We start from the raw sequence: 17,028 nt of genomic DNA on the forward strand, positions 1-17,028 counted from the left end.
ATGCATTACGTGCTCAATGTAGACAGTATTTATTTTTGTTTTTGAGAACAATTTGAAATTGTATGCACGTAACAATTTTCAGATGTAGACACATGACATCAAGTTGCAAGTTTTTGATTTTTTATGCAATTTTGTGCTTATCATGAAGGTTACTGCAAAAATGATTTTCTTAAATCAAGATACATCAACTTGAGAATCAAAATTAAAAACAAAAATCCTGGAATAATAATAATAATCAATAAATAAAATAATAAAATAAGTACTTTTATGCTTAAAATAACAAATATCTGTCAATGGACTAAGAAAAATAAACTTGACTTATTTTCCCTTTGAATTTGAAAGTTTTTATTTTATTATTTATATTTATTTGTCTTGTTTTAAGCTTAATCTCACTTAATTTTGATACATTTTAATTTAACCTCTTAACTGTCACCCCCATTTTTGAACATTGACGTTAAAGTGCACTATCCAAACATAAATTCATGAACGAATAAATTTTTTATTTGATTTTGAAGTACCATTTCCATTGTAAGGCAATGTCTGATTTTAAAATGCTGAGGGGATGGGTGACAGTTAAGAAAACAAGTAAAAAATGCTTAAAAATAATCTGTTTTTGAAGTTTACACAAAAGTAGTATAAATAGCATGGTAATATGTCATTCTGAACAGTTTAGTACTGAATTGTTCAGTAAAGATTTTCCAAATGAATAAATTACAAAGCAAATACATGATATCAGTAATCAACAAAAAGTGATTCTTTTTCGACTGGCATTATGCATCATCAACACATTAAGACCTGCATAATTCTACAGATACAATCAGTTTCCTTTGACAGAAGGAGATTTCACACTCGTTGACAGTACACTGACGCCCTCTACAGTGCTGGTCTGGTACTGAAAGTGAACTTTTAGTTGCATAAGATCAGAAATAAGTAAGCCATTACATCCAACACCCTCATCAATAACGTCTGAAAGTCTTTCACAGTATCAATAAATGGAAAATCAGCCTTTTCAGCAGTAGCCTTGTTCAGACTTCATGAATCAGTGCTGAGAAATCTGACAAGCAAAAAACACATAGTATAAAAAAGTCATAAAAATCATATGCAATTAAAAAAGTCCTAAAGCTAAAGAGATAAGGAATACTTTGGCTTAAATAAACATTATGTCAATGACAACAGAACAATAAAGCAAAAGGAATCAATTCCCATGATCCTGTGTTTCAGTGGCTTCAGACGTCACTTGTTTCATTAAACCAACAATTATATTCTTCACTTTGACACAACAGCCGTACATGAATGAACTGTTGATAGACAAACAAGTATTAGGAATATGCTCTTTTGTAATACAGTAATAAACAGGTGGAATTTGGCATCAGTGTTAAAGAGATTGGATGGCTATTAAAAGGCGAAACACTGAAACGCCCGTTTGAGTTTTAGAAATGGCTCACATGCTCTGAAAAAAGTAAATAATACTTTAAAATAATAATTAAATCAGATGCATACCAAATGCAACTGAGTTTGTTTTGTTTGAAAAGTGAAGCCTATATATAATGCATTTTAAAGGTATTAGATTTTTTTAAAATATATATAATGCCTTAAAAATGCAGCTGGAATTGATTCCTAAATAATTTTAATACATTACAATGCTCCTATTTATGGTTATAGTTTTAAACATAAAGCAGCAACGTCATGTAATGCATTAAATTAAATTTTCAGTGGAAAACTGAATTAGCATTTAAAAGTTTATTATGAAGCTTTTTAACAAAAATTCAGTGCTACGGATATTTTTGCACCCATTTTTCCATACACTAGATTAAAAAAGATTCAAGTACACAATTTAATACTAGTTTGTTCAAATCCCTAACCATATTGATTTATACCAACAATAACAGTGATTCTTGCCTTGGTAACTGAGTATTCTGCATATTTATGAATACCTTCATGATGCATTATATATATAAAGCTTCACAGAAAGTGCCACCAAATAAAAGTATTTCAAAAATAAAAACAATTTAATTGTTTGCAAAAATTTACATTTGAATTTAAATCGAATTTTCAGCAAGTTGAATGGTCTTGAACTATTATGTTATTATTAGCATTAAAATTCATGGTGTTTATAAGAAGGAAATGGAAAAAGAAGGAAAGTTTTGCCAGTAATAAAGCTAGAGGCAGCAGTGAGGTATCGTAAACCACACCGCTGTCATCACATTCCATACTGTTCACCGTTCAAAACCTTTTCCAGTTTAAGGAATTGTTCCCCCCCCAAAATTAAAATGTACACACCTTCAGTCCATCCAAGATGTAGATGAGTTTGGTTCTTTATCATAAAAGATCTAGCCAGCCTCTCAAACTGGTTAGGACGAGTCCAGGACAAAATTGTCTCTCTTGTCTTTTAAGGCCTGAGGTTTAAGTCCCCATATTTGAGCAGGGAGAGTATTGCCACAGTAATGCTGGATAAAAAATGGATTATACATGAAGACGTTAAATACTGTGTACAAGGACAAGTTTTGAATGTTTCCATGATATAATCGCAGTTGGAGGTTTACATCACATGTTGACACAGACGTTGTAGGCCATAGTGACTTTTTGAATACTTGTCATCTTTGATTTAAAACTGACATTTGATTAAATACCACAGTTAAAATTCATATTAGTGTTCCATTATGTGTTACCATATTATAAGGCGTTTTTCCATTATGGATACATTTATATTGGTTAAAAGAGACCAGATTACACCTAAACCTCCTTGAATTAATGTCCATATTGCATCCCAGCATACCTTCTACAGATCTTACACCGTTTAGACAGTTTTCAAAATGCAAAAAGTGCAAAGTGGAAGAAGAAAACTGCTGGACCAGAGGGAAAATCTATAATAATACAAACAGGAATGTTTGGGGCCGTTCAGCAGAGCAGAATTAAAAAATGTTTGAGGACAGAGAGACATAGTGACAGTCAAATTATTGGAGGATGTTTTCCAATGCATCCATCTTGGCGTTACAGCCCAGCTACGGCTCCAAATCCACCCAAAGCTGAAGCGATCCATGTGCAAAAACAAAACAAATGTTTAACAAAGACAAACAGACATCCGAAGATTCATCTCAGTCCACCATCGTGGCAGTTGGCACATTGATTGAGTCATTGGCCTTTAATGCTGTTTTTGCTTCTTGAAATGGTAAAATCTCCATTCCAGAGGGTTTCATATAGTGGTCCATTGGTCATTAGTGACTCCTAAAGCTCATCGTTTTGTAGCGCAGGCCAAACCTCTGTGGTTTAACCCCACTCACCTCGACCCCGGCTCTTCTGCTGGCCGATTGGCTGTTTGGTGTGTCAGTCAATGATGCTTTCAGTCCGTTTAAAGAGTGGCTAAGATCCGTGAGAATGAGATGATGACAGTGAAAGCGGTCTGGCCCACCCCAAACACCAGAGCTTCAAGAGGAGCCATGTCCTTCCCTGCCAATCGGTACACACCTGCCACTGCTGCACCTGAGACAGGGGACATCAACATTCACATATGACTAGATAGCAAAGACTGTAGACAAACACTGATGTTGGCTTGAGAAACCCCAGTCTGAAATGTTAAACTTAAAGATAGACAGATAGGCAGTTAGATACATAGATAGTGTATCATGTTTATTTGTTCTGAGGATTTAAAAAGGAACATCTCAGGCAAAGTTAATAATTAAATGACACATAACCTCCAAGAGACCTTCGGGTCTACTGAGCCACGAAAAAGCAATATGTAAATGATAAAACCTTCCTCTGGGAAATCACATCTGAAACTGAAACAGAGATGTTTTTGTGACTGTGGCAAAGTCAACATCAGTTTTGCACCCTTAAGAGTTTAAAAGTTCAATTAAGACACCAAATATTTTCCACTAAATTTCTGCTTAAAATTTTTTTTAAAAAGGAAAATATCATGTAATATGCTTGTAAATATTAACTCTCAATCGAATTCAAAATTCAGCCTAGCAAAGAACAGCAGCAGAAACCAAACTAATTAGATTAGTCATAATTTAGCTTCTCATGATATTTTTTTTACCTTCTCTCTGACACTTACAATTACGCAGGCAAGTTGCTGAATACTGGAAAAAGGAGTTGATACATAAATGTGGGCAGTCATATAATATACAATAAAAGACTTACGCTAAAGATCTCTAGACTGGATAGCACTTTAGCCTGGCAAAGTCATTTATGTTCTCCGAGCAGACGTCTGACTGTTATTAAATGTTTAAGTGACATGATTCAGTGTGTTTGTCTAAAAGCCTGTGTGTAGGTTAATGTATATGTAACCTGCTGTGTGACAGGTGTGTGTGTGTGATGCGGCTCTCAGTTAATGTCTCTCTCTCTCTCTCTATCTATCTTTCTCTCTCTCTCTGCAAAATCCATATTCATAATAAAGCAGGCCACTGGGAATGGGCACTACAGTGTATGGCTATATATAAATGGAGTCAAACTCCATTTGTGTCTGACTTGAGAAAAGCTAACAGCTAGTTCACTGACACCCTGCCCATTGTCCTAAAAACATCTTTAACATATTGCATTATAAAGATGCACCAAAATTTTGGCAGTCAAAAAAAAAAAAAAATATCATTAAAAAATAAGTTTTCAGCTGGACAAAATAGTTCTGAATAACTGACTGAAACATTAACATTAAATTGAAATTAAAATCTAAAAAATCTTTTTTGACACATGGCAGTCGCTGTAGGTCCCTCAGCTTAATTGGAAAGTGAACCAATCACCTCTCCTTCTTTACTACTAATTACAGCACAAAATAAACATGAATGAACATCAGAATGTATGTTGAAGAAAATATTACAACATACTGAACTGATTCATGTATCATGTAATCGCTCAATCAGTGCTTCAACCGCAGAAATATGTCAATCACACATTATGTTTACCTCAGGAAAGCCAATAAATGTCCATAACCTCAACAGTCACACAAACACTATAATACATATTATATTTTTATTGCACCTATGGTCTTCATTACATAATGCATATTTGAATTAATCTGTCACGGAAGCAAGTTTTTTAAACGGTCATCATTTAAATGTTAATAATATATCATTAAAAAGTTGCATCCTATGTGCAATTTAAAATTTTATATACAAATCAGTTTTATTTGAGTGTTGATTATTATATAAACTTTATTTCCAGTTTTCGGCTGAATTAAAACTTTAATTTAGCTGTCAGTGATGCATTAAATAAATCAGTTTGGTGCATCACTAATTAAAAAGCATTTTATTAATCACATAAATAATTATTTACAAGATTTTTACTAAAAATCACTAAGGAATCCTTAGTAACTGTCTAGAAATCTCCCAGAACTCACTAGCATCATGCACAAGCAAACTCAACAACTCAGTTTTACTTCAGAAAATGTAAAATTGTAGTTGGATAAATATTTCCTAGCCACATTTTTCCAGCAGGAAAACTGTTTTTTTTTTTTTTTTTTTTTTAATTAAAAAAAAAAATGAAGAAATTTAACAAACAAGCTTTTAAAAACTATGCATTATTGATTCATGCACAAAACAACCAGTGACATTCAATATTATCGATGTCATATTGGGTTTAAGAACATGCACACTTATTTCTAAAGCTGCATAGACCACAAAAGCTGATAAGAAAAGCAGAAGTGAGCGAGTACTGACTAGTGATGACCCCGCCGGTGAGAGAGGCCAGGAATCCCACGCTGATGAGCACCACTGTGATGAGCCGTCCTCTCTTATGACGCTGCAGAGTCACACACATCAGCAGACCCACGGCACCGTGAACGAACAGAGACGAGAATAGACACCACAGGAAGACCCAGTACCACATTTCTGCAGACAAAACACACAGACACAGAAAGAGACAGAGAGAACAAACCGGTTAGAAAGTTAGCTGGTTTCTAAAAATGCAAATGAGAAGCATTTCTTTTAGAAAGCTTATGCATGAATATGTCAGCTGCATGTTTCATTCAGCAAGTGGCAGCCAGTTATGTCAGTTTTTTCAGAGCATTTTACTCTAATATTGTATAAAAAAGTTAATACTGATGATTCACACTGGAAATAGACGGTAAAGCACAGTAAACATACAGCACACTGCAATATATAGTATGGTAGAGTATAATTCTGAACCAAATCATGCATAGTTAGTATTTTCTGTGTCACTGTCACATCAACTAATAACAAAATACAAGACACATTCTGGTTCTTGTTTTTTCTTATTTCTTAAAAAAAAAAAAAAAAGGTTCTGCTTTCATGAGTGAAAAGGAACTGTTTTTTGAGGAACCGCTGTTAAAGGAACACTAATGGCTCATTTCCACCGAGCGGTAAGGGTCAGTACAGTACAGTACAGTATGGTTCGAATTGGGACCTGACACCCTGATCCAGCTTGCGTTTCCACCGCCAACAGTTCCCTTAGGCGTGGTGTATGCCGGAAAGTAGCGATCGACGATAAAGTGCAACAATCAGCACAACTCTGCCTCTTTTTGTTAAATGTCAGTTTTAATAAAAAATATAATAGCCATTATAAAAGTATAAGTACAAAGTATAAGAGGCTTATATAAAAGGGAATAAAGACAAAAGCAAACATTTCAGTCAAATGTATGCTACAGAGTCAGTGCTATACTACAGTGAAGTTCAACATACTGTATAAGTTAAACATAACTTTGATCATGTGATACTGAAGACTAGAATAATGGCTGGTGAAATTCAGCTTTGTCATCATAGGAATTAAAATATATTACATATACATACATATATGAACAGAAAATAGTTATTTTAAATTGTAATATTTCACAATAGTACTGTTTTTACTGTATTTATAATCAAATAATGAAGCCTTGGTGAGCATAAGAGACTTTCAAAAACATTAAAACATTTTACCGACCCCTATGTTTTGAACATTAGCAATGAAGGAATGAAAATTCAAGGCAAATCTCATCTGTGAACAATGTTTTATTGTGTGTCATTTTCAGTCAAGCTGTAATTTAGTCCAACTATGCAAAAAGCATGAAAATATATGTCATTGTGTATGTCTTGGAGACACAGAAAGCTGGAAATTAAATTAGCCTTGGCAAGACAAAAGTATCAGTCAATCCAAAAATGTATAAAATATAATTTCCGCCTCATAATTCTAAACAATTTCACATGTGGTGCACATGATATATGTTGGCTAAAAATGACAAAAATGACAGAATTCTGTATGGATCTCTTGGAACAAATAAAATAAAATAAATGAAAACTGTATTAAAGTCAACATATGCCTGTATTTGTAGAAGTACTTCTGAGTCTCAAGTCAGAACACATCGGAACAGAGCAGAACACCACGTACTTAAACCAGTGAAGCTCAATAAATACTCTCTCACTGCCTCCAACCTCACTTTCTCATAAACTGTCCATTCTACTTTCATTTACTCTCTCTTTCACACTCCATATACCTCTCTCCATCTACCATGAGCTTGGAGACTGTTATTATTTAAGTGTCTTGTCCACACAGCTCTGAGGGGAGTAAATGGGTAGTTTGGCTCCGCTGATAAGAAAGAGTCGGCTCTGGAGCCTTCCAGAAGATTCCAGGACATGGATGAGCATCGTAGCTCAACAACAAAACTGATTATCAAACTGCTGTTGTCATGAACTCTGGGTAATGCAGCTCCACATAAATGAGAAATGCTTGAGAAAACCACACGCTCAGGCAGAAATACTGCTGACAGCCGTAATTTAACATGTCAAAGCGAACGTGTCAAATAACAAACTGCATATTTGCACATGCAACGCTATACAGTGCTGATTATAGCTTTTGTTTACCCTGAAGCATGAAGAGATGTTATGTCATTAGATTACTGTATTTTACATCATATATATATATATGTATATGTAAGTATATATATATATATATATATATATATATATATATATATATATATATATATATATATATATATATATATATATATATATATATATATATATATGTAAGTCGCTTTGGATAAAAGCGTCTGCTAAATGATTAAATGTGTAAATGTGTAACTTTACTGTACATATACATTATCTAGGACATACATAACCATTGAAACATTTAGCACCAAATTTGACTGTTTTTACAGTAATTTTGATCAAATAAAAGCAACCTCAGTCACCTATGTATCACCTATGTCTGAGTAATCCAGACTAAACAAACACGATATATTGATTAAGCTATAAACTTCCAATCACATGATAAGTGAGACGTAACATCCAGACTGAGAGGTCTGTAAACCGTACATGCAGGCACACGCACACGCACACACACACACACAGACGCAAACACACACACACACACACACACACACACACACACACACACGCACGCACACACACACACATCACTATAAACAGAACAACAATAGCAACACAGAGAGTTGTCCATCAAACTGTGTTATCAGTAAACTTAGGCAGACGGACACAAAGCCTCAGAGCCATGCTGTGCCAGGAATGAGGTGGCACTGCCTACTGCTTCTGCCAAACAAAAAGCACAGATAACACACAAATACTGGACAACAGACACTTCAGCACTGAGATGCAGGAAGACAGACATTTTAGAACAAATTGACTACAAGAGATACTGAGAAGACTTTAGCACAGAGGAGTAAAACAAAAGCACAGAGATCCAGGAACATACTGTTGACAATGATGTTGATGGAAAGCATTCCTTCAATGTACTAATGACCCACATTACCAGGTACAGAGACACTTAGTCAATATTTCAACACTCACAGACTCACATTTTACTCACTAAAGGATAAAGGGTAAGGATATTGGGGCTAAAGGCACACCTTTACTACTCACATGGTGTATGACTGCAAAAATCTGGGTGTTTTTTAACATTGATTTTTAACATTGATTGAGCAATCACTTTGTTTAAAAATTGTGTAAATGACAGTCTTTGGAAAAATGCACCCAGTACTGATACAAATGCTATAGTAATAACACAGTCGCAGCTCTTGCATAATATAGTAGAGCTAAAGTAATATGTTTTGCATAATGTTTAAGTTAATACTTGTGCAAAACAATCACTTCAGCAAGGTTTCTACTATTTTCTTTTTATTTTCTGAGACAGACTAAATTCAGAAGAACTGGCATTGTCTCCAAGATGCTTCAAGAAACCCACCTCCTTGTTTGGAAATATAAACTGATATTTCCTGCTGACACACAACAACAAAAGATAGAAATGACTGACTTAAAACCATTTTTAGCTGGTGAAAATACTAGTATTCTAATCATATTTTATATAATATTCTAATAATGTAATATATATATATATATATATATATATATATATATATATATATATATATATATATATATGACATATTATTTGACATAAATAAAATTTGTCATTATTTTGTGGATTCTCATTCACTACAAAATTCTACACATTTTAAAAAACAATAAATATTAGAACTGATAAGTGCAGAATTAACTTCAAGGATCAGCCAAAGTTTTTCACAGTTATACAATGACATAGACCATCAGGATATATTTGCAAGGTCATATTGTTGCAAAGGAAAAAGATGGGTTTAATGTAAAGCTTTCAGCATTTGAAAGGCCTCTTTATACACCCTGGGCGCTGGTCGTGTCAACAAAGCAGTTTCCGAAGTGACAAAAAAATCTCTTTTGTCAGGCTGTCAACGGTCACAGTGAGAAACAATGTTTTCCAGCATCAGCATATAATGATGTACAGCACATACAAACAGCCAAACCTCTTATTCCAGTTAAGCAAACAAACATATAAACATCACAAAGCACTGTCTAACTCTGTCTTACCATGATTAACAGGACTGAATTTAAAAAATGAGATGCTAATTGAGATAATGATCACCAAATGAGAAGTAGCAACATCACAGATCTTTACCAATAATATACTGTAGTTAAAACTTTTTTTTTCATGACAGTTTAAACTTTCTAATGTACTTCTGTACAGGAAACTCATCCACTGATTATTGAGACATCCTATATTATTATTAGCAGTGTCTAGCAGATGACAAAACACCAATAAACCCACAGACTTACACAAGAGAAGAACTTGACAAAGAACCCATTTAAACACCCACAACCCTTTGTAATAGCAAGTCTTTCAAAGGAAAGCACAACTCAGATTTACATCAGAAATATATATTCTTGTAATATACACTACCATAAAATAAACACTTTTATTCATCAAGATTGCATTAAATGTATGAAAATGTGACAGTAAATGCATATCAAAATGTGACAGTAAATGCATTTATAATTTTACAAAATATTTATTTTTCGTATAAATACTGTTCTTCAGAACTTTCTATAATTCTGAAAAAGAGTACCATGGTCTCCACAAAAAATATGAAGCAGCATAACTGTTCTCAACACTGATAATAATAATAACAAAAAAAGTTTTTGTGGAGTGAATCACCATATTGGAATGATTTCTGAAGGATTATGTGACACTGAAGACAGGAGAAATGATGCTGAAAATTCAGCAAAAATAAATCACATTTTAACATATATTAAAACAGAAAAGTTATTTTAAATATTTCACAATATTACTGTTTTTACTGTATCAAATAAATGTAACAAACTTTTTTTTTACAGTATTTATTTAGTTTGAATACAACAACATCTTATTTGCTGCCTTATGATGTTTAGGCTTCATTAATTGTCGACCAGTTTGTAATGTTGTAAAGTCAAATTAATCTCCCATTTTTGACCCAGACAAACTAAAGTTTCTAAGAGTGCACTGTTCACCCGAAGGCACAAACAACTGCTAAGTAGGCAGAAGTCTGTCTCCTCCCTAAACAGCAGAAGGAAACAAAATGACTAAATAGGCTTGTTGCACTGACCAAAACAGGAAACGCCATTAACTTTCCTCCCAAGTGGGAGTTTGTCATAATCTCATGCATTCTCTGTGCTTCTGCACCTGTGCTGTTCCTTCACATCATCACAAAGAGAGATGTCTAATGCATCAGAGCCATCTGAACACAGCTGTGTCATTGTCTGTTCTGATGTGGGATGAAGCCACAGCTGATGTGCAACCTCATTCTATCATGTTCTTAAGCCAAAATTAATATTCTGCCATTGTTTACTCACCCTTTATGTCTTTCGAAACCCATATGCAGCTGCACAAATAGATGTGTGGTACTTTTTTGGTGCTTGACTGTCGTGGTCACTCTGAACTGGTTTTATTTAGAGAAGAGTTACAAAGAACTTCTTCAAAATTTATTTTTTGATGACACACACATAGCAAATACAAACAGCATATTGCTTTGGAATGATATGAGGGTAAGTAGTAATGACAGAGTGGTTCGGTGGGGAGGGGTGAATTTCTTCAACAGTCCTCACCTGCTACCTGTCCCGCAGTTCTCGCACAAGTTACATCATGTGTTGCGTCATGCCCAGATGTCCACGCGATTGCAGAAATTATAATCTGTCCGGATCTCGGAAGTGAAAGGGCGCGTCATGTGCCTCACACACCGTAAAACCGGCCTACACTTGTTAAATGCTTCATGCTGACTTCCACTCACTTGTGGTGTGGCTTTTATGCTATATCACATTGTTCACTGCAGTGTTTAGCCAGTATTTCAGTGGTTCTAAACTGGTTTTGACCCACCCAGATTTTAAATCATGTGACCCAACACAATACCAACATTTTTGTAAATACTATACTATACAAAACTACATCAAATATGTCATACTAAACATAATATTGCATATATTGAATTGTATGTGTTTGTGTGTGTGTATATATACACACACACATGGTACAGTACAGTGGATACAGTATATACTGAATATATAATTATTAGTATAACAAAAAGACGTACTTAATTCAATAATCTTTTTGTTTTATGTTGAACAGATTATTTTACAGAAATACATTTTTAAAAAGAGAGACAGATTTTATATATATATATATATATATATATATATATATATATATATATATATATATATATATATATATATATATATATATATATATATACATATATATGCATATATACATTATACTATGTCATATACGTAGAGAGAGAGCTTTTATATATATACTGTATGTGTGTGTGTATTATGTTACAGAGAGAGAGAGAGAGAGCAAGAGAGAGAGAGAGAGAGAGAGTATCCGATAAAAACAAATGTTTAAATCATTTAATAACATCCGTTTCATATATGCACCATTGATTGCAACACATTAAAAGAAAAGAAAATATTATTGCTGTAGTTGTTCATACAATTATGGGTGTAGCTACCTTATCTAGACCCTTAAAAAGGAAATGAACTAGTTTGGGCGCTAAACTGCCCTATATGGGGCAGTTTTTCCATAGCAGGTTACACCCTTGACACTGAATAGATGTTTTTACACACTACTGGTGTTGACTAACACAGCCTGCTCAAACTCAAATATGACTGTATGTGACCAGTACTGTGTAAAGATCAGAGCAAGCACACAATCTACAAGGCAAAAGACTGTATAATGCTGCACAAAAAAGCCCACGAGCACGGTATCATGTGGAGACCAATATGGTGACGGTAATTACTAACGATTACTCCACTACACAAGCAGAGAGCCACCAGAAACAATGCAATGACTCAAGATTAACTAAAGATTAATGAGAGGTACGATGCTTTTCAAAGGTTCGCATCAGACTGGCTGCAGGAATTAGAGCACTACGGTCTAGACAAGCACAGCTTTTACTTCAAAGTACACAAAAACCGACAGTTCACAGTCAGGTGGATGAGAAACTAAACTAAAAACATCAATACTATAGTATTCATTGAAATATACTTAACCTTTGGAGTACTATAAATATCACAGTATATGAGAATGATACACGATATGCATATCTTGATTCTGAATTATATTAATGTTATTTACAAAAACTGCCACCCTTATACAAGGTCCTTATTGCAGTACCATAGTATTACCATGTTTTCTGAATATATTCCAAGGTAAAATCCTGTTTTGTCCACATTTACTATGGTAATACTATGTAATTTACATTACTGTGATGCAATCGATGAATATAAAAATCATTCATTACTATAATAGGGTATATATCAAAGTGCCATGGTGCCACTTAAGAGATGTAGTTCGCTGGCAAAACACACTTAAAATAGCCTATAACATAACAGATATTAAGTAATGCATGCAATACTATAACTTAATACCAAATTATTACTATATTAATGTATGTTGTTTACAAAAACTGCCACCCTTACAAAAAGTACTCTGGCATGTTGCCATGTTTTATGAACATGTTTCAAAGTAAAATCATATTTTTCCCATGGTAATACTATATATTTTACAATACTATGATGTTAGTAGCACAACAGATGAATATGGTAGGGTAAGCTATATCAAAGTACCATGGTATTGCTATAATTTAAGGAACTGGCAATACACACTCAATATATAATATAATAAGTATTAAGTAATGCATGCAATAGTAAACACTCTGCATTTTTAATTTGCCATGTAAGCACATATAGTGTGATGTGAAGTGTGACCTTGTTCAGACGGGATGCTCGTGCGTCTGCCGGTGGAGAGGCGTGTGCGCGCGGCTGGATGAGACACATGAACCCGTTTCGCCGGGTCTTTCTCCTCGTGTGACGTACCTGTGAAGTGCTGTAGGGTCGGTACCGTGCCCTGGACCCACAGGCTGAGCACTTGCTGCACCGATAGATTAATGGAATAATCCTTATTCATGTTCGCGCTGGGCGGCTGGAGCGCGGCCCTCTTGCTTAGATATCTGACCGAGGATGGGGGACACATGGAGCCTCCTCACCGGTGCCGCTGCTCGCTGGAGGAGGATGGCGGAGCGGCGGTCCGTCTGATCAGCTGCAGCTCAGGGGCCATGATGGGTACGGCTGACACACATATACAAATACACACACTCTCTCTATCGCTCTCTCACTCACACACACACATACACGCACACACACACGCCAGCGCTTCTGCATGGCTCTTAAAGGCGCAGCGCACTTAAAGGGAGATGAACGTCACATTCACATTACGACCAAATACAGCAGTTTATGAATGAATACCATATATTGAATTTATTCTGTATTAAATTTAGAATTAGACAGAGAGAGTACAATTCTAAATTCAATTTATGCATGCTATAGGTTGTTAAACCAGATGCTATGAAAATATTAATTTATATTTGAATGTCAATGTATAATGTATATTATAATGTATAAATGTATATTTAAATGTCAATTACTTATTTAATATTAAATAAATACCACTACTAATGATAACTGTATTTTTAATTATGTGATATTAATTAAATTAAAAATATTAATAAATATATTGTTATTAATAGTATTAATAATAATGCTTTGATTGTGCACAGTTTAAGTTAAACCAGATTCTATACAAAATAATATGAATTTGTATATTTAAATAGCAATTCAATATTTATTATTATTATTAATTGTGGTTACTTATGTCATGTTGAATAATTTCATAATGTTAAAAATAAAACAATCATTTACGGTTATTAATATTGTTGATAATAATGTTTTTATTATGCATAGTTTAAATTTAACCAGAATATATATAAACTTTGAATTTGTATATTTAAATAGCAATTAAATAGTTCATACTAAATAATAATTAAACAATTGTAGAAATTTATGCGATATTAAATAATTTAATAATATGAATAATAAAACAATACACTTTTATTGTTATTAATATTATTGATAATAATTATGTTTAGATTATGCATGGTTTAAATTAATTCAGATTCTATATAAAATAATATGAATTCATATATTTAAATATCAATTAAATATTTAATATTAAATCATAATGATGATGATGATGATCTTAATAACATACCACATATCATTTAATCACAGAATGTCATTTAAATTGATCATCATAATTAAGTGGATTTTTTACAGTCACTGTTGAAACTGCACTAGAATATTTTCTGCTAGTCTCATCTCCTCTCGATGTTGCCCTGCTGAATGAGATAAAGTGTTGCTGCTCTGGAAAATTCCTGTGAAACAAAACAGATCCATTTTAGGACAGGGATCTGACAGGGTTTAAATTTAAATGTTGTCTAGGAATCGTAGACATTAAGTAATATTAATGTCTGAGCAGTTCCTAAAGAAACTGAAGAAACTTTCCTAAGCTCCTGCACTTTGTGGAAGAGATCATAAGCTTAAATATGTTCACATACATAATATTACATGAGCCAAAGCACTGAATGGAGCCAAAATGTGCGAACTATCAGAAAAGATGCAACCTCACATTAAATGTCTGTTAATTCATCTGTAATATTGGACATAAAAGTCAAAAGAGCCACCCTTTGATTTTTTTTCGGACAATGAAGCAGGTCCCCAGAACAGGTTTACTGGACTCTGTAAAAATCTGAGCATGAACTAATGGGATTTTCAATGGGACAGTGACATAAGCAGAGCAGCTTCTGTTCCTCAAACACACACCCGGATAATTTTTCCACTATTTATCAGCCTGACATTTAAGCCTACGCTTGTTGTATTACCTTACAAACCCAAACCTCTCAGCCTCTGCTTTCTCATTGTAAACGCTCAAACAATATCAAATAATGGCAGTACAGCAGGTCACGTGAGGACGCTACACCAAAGGACTGGATGAAATAGTCTGAAGGCAAACACCTGACTGACACTGGACCTTTTGTGAAGAAATCCCAGCTCCTCTAAAGGGCCAAAGGGTGTGTTTTTCTAAAGGCAGAGGAAATCATTCAGCTCCAAGAGCACTGTGGGACTGCATGTACACAAACTTAAAAGCGACAGAAATTAATTCAGGCATCACCGAGTAACGTGTATCAGTCACCCAGTTTTGTGCAAATAAAGATAATAAAGTAATACCATTCATTACTTGCATAATGTATTCATCATTTATCTTTAATTGCACAGTCAGTAATTTGGTCTTGGTCAGGTTAGGGGTACAAATTACCATAACAAACAACTATGTGATTTGCATATCACAAACACACCTCTCCCGTGTGGTTCCTTCAGCCTTGAATTTAATGAGGTATGCTGAAAGGCAAAATAAATAAACAACCATCATACATCACTGTGATATTCCATGTGTCTTTTCTGACACAATAAAAATTGCTCGTGGAAAATTCCACGTAGTAAATTAAGTTGTTCTTTTTCACTGTATCCAGCAGATGGCGCTGTGAACTTGCATTGTACTGATTGACCAGTTGTTTTCCAGTGGATAATCTGAGTACATTTACTAGACTTGAAGCATCGTAGGTCATACGATGGAATACACATACGCGCACACACACACACACACACACACACACACACACACACACACACACACACACACATATATATATATATATATATATATATATATATATATATATATAAAAATGTAATGTATATTCATAGAGTTATTCAAATGTAATGTTTCTATCAATCTATATGTATGTATATATATATATATATATATATATATATATATATATATATATATATATATATATATATATATAGATAGATAGATAGATATATAGATATAGATATATATTTATGTGGTGTTGCAACTGTTTTTTGTGCAGTATGTGAAATGTGAATATGCAAGCTCTCAGTCTGACTGTAAAAGCTCTCACCCTTTCATCAGAATGGCCTCAGGTGTGTAAATGTGAATGATTCTCGCAGGTGTTGCGTCTAAATCTTTATATGTGCATCGGTTGATGTTAGTGTGTAACTGAATCTAAGGGAGTGACATAGCTGGAAGCGTGCACTATCTATCTATTCATACTTTTTTTCTGGATCCTCACATTGTCTGTTTCTTGATCTCTTCAGGTGACTCACATTGTGTGCAGCTCATCTGAATATTACAGCTGTCAGAGTGACCCGATTCACTAGAACAATCAAGTCCCAGTCTGAGTCACAACCACAGACCTCAATGAAAAAATGCAACATGACACCCGGCCTATTCATCACCCTAAATTTCCCCTTTCATTGTACCTTTTTTCTCTCTCTCTTTTTTTTTTTTTTTTTTGTTTGGCTGGTGGTTCAT

At 34.0% G+C, this 17,028-nt stretch overlaps 1 protein-coding gene across 2 annotated transcripts; it reads right to left on the bottom strand.

The window, feature by feature from the left end:
* Positions 1 to 389: 389 nt before the first annotated feature.
* On the bottom strand, positions 390 to 13,938 carry LOC109072598 (transmembrane protein 170B-like). 2 transcript variants are annotated; one of them, XM_019088827.2, is made up of 3 exons: positions 13,611 to 13,938; positions 5,652 to 5,822; positions 390 to 3,480 (listed from the first exon to the last, which is right to left on the bottom strand). In XM_019088827.2, exons 1-3 carry the CDS (start codon positions 13,765 to 13,767, stop codon positions 3,350 to 3,352), a joined length of 459 nt encoding a protein of 152 aa, XP_018944372.1. In that variant the 5' UTR covers positions 13,768 to 13,938; the 3' UTR covers positions 390 to 3,349. The 2 variants fall into 2 exon arrangements, with proteins under 2 accessions (XP_018944372.1, XP_042601433.1); XM_042745499.1 differs by having other exon boundaries at positions 13,503 to 13,938.
* Positions 13,939 to 17,028: the final 3,090 nt, after the last annotated feature.

This window comes from Cyprinus carpio, chromosome B19 (assembly GCF_018340385.1).
Source record: "Cyprinus carpio isolate SPL01 chromosome B19, ASM1834038v1, whole genome shotgun sequence".
NCBI lineage: Eukaryota > Metazoa > Chordata > Actinopteri > Cypriniformes > Cyprinidae > Cyprinus > Cyprinus carpio.

Excerpts from the sequence above, each read along its gene's own strand:
- LOC109072598 (XM_042745499.1), bottom strand. The coding sequence starts at position 13,767 with ATGTGTCCCCCATCCTCGGTCAGATATCTAAGCAAGAGGGCCGCGCTC. Across the intron at positions 5,823-13,502 it reads GAGCATCCCGTCTGAACAAG|AAATGTGGTACTGGGTCTTC; the intron begins GTCACACTTCAC and ends TTTTGTCTGCAG. Across the intron at positions 3,481-5,651 it reads CACCGGCGGGGTCATCACTA|GTGCAGCAGTGGCAGGTGTG; the intron begins GTCAGTACTCGC and ends CCCCTGTCTCAG.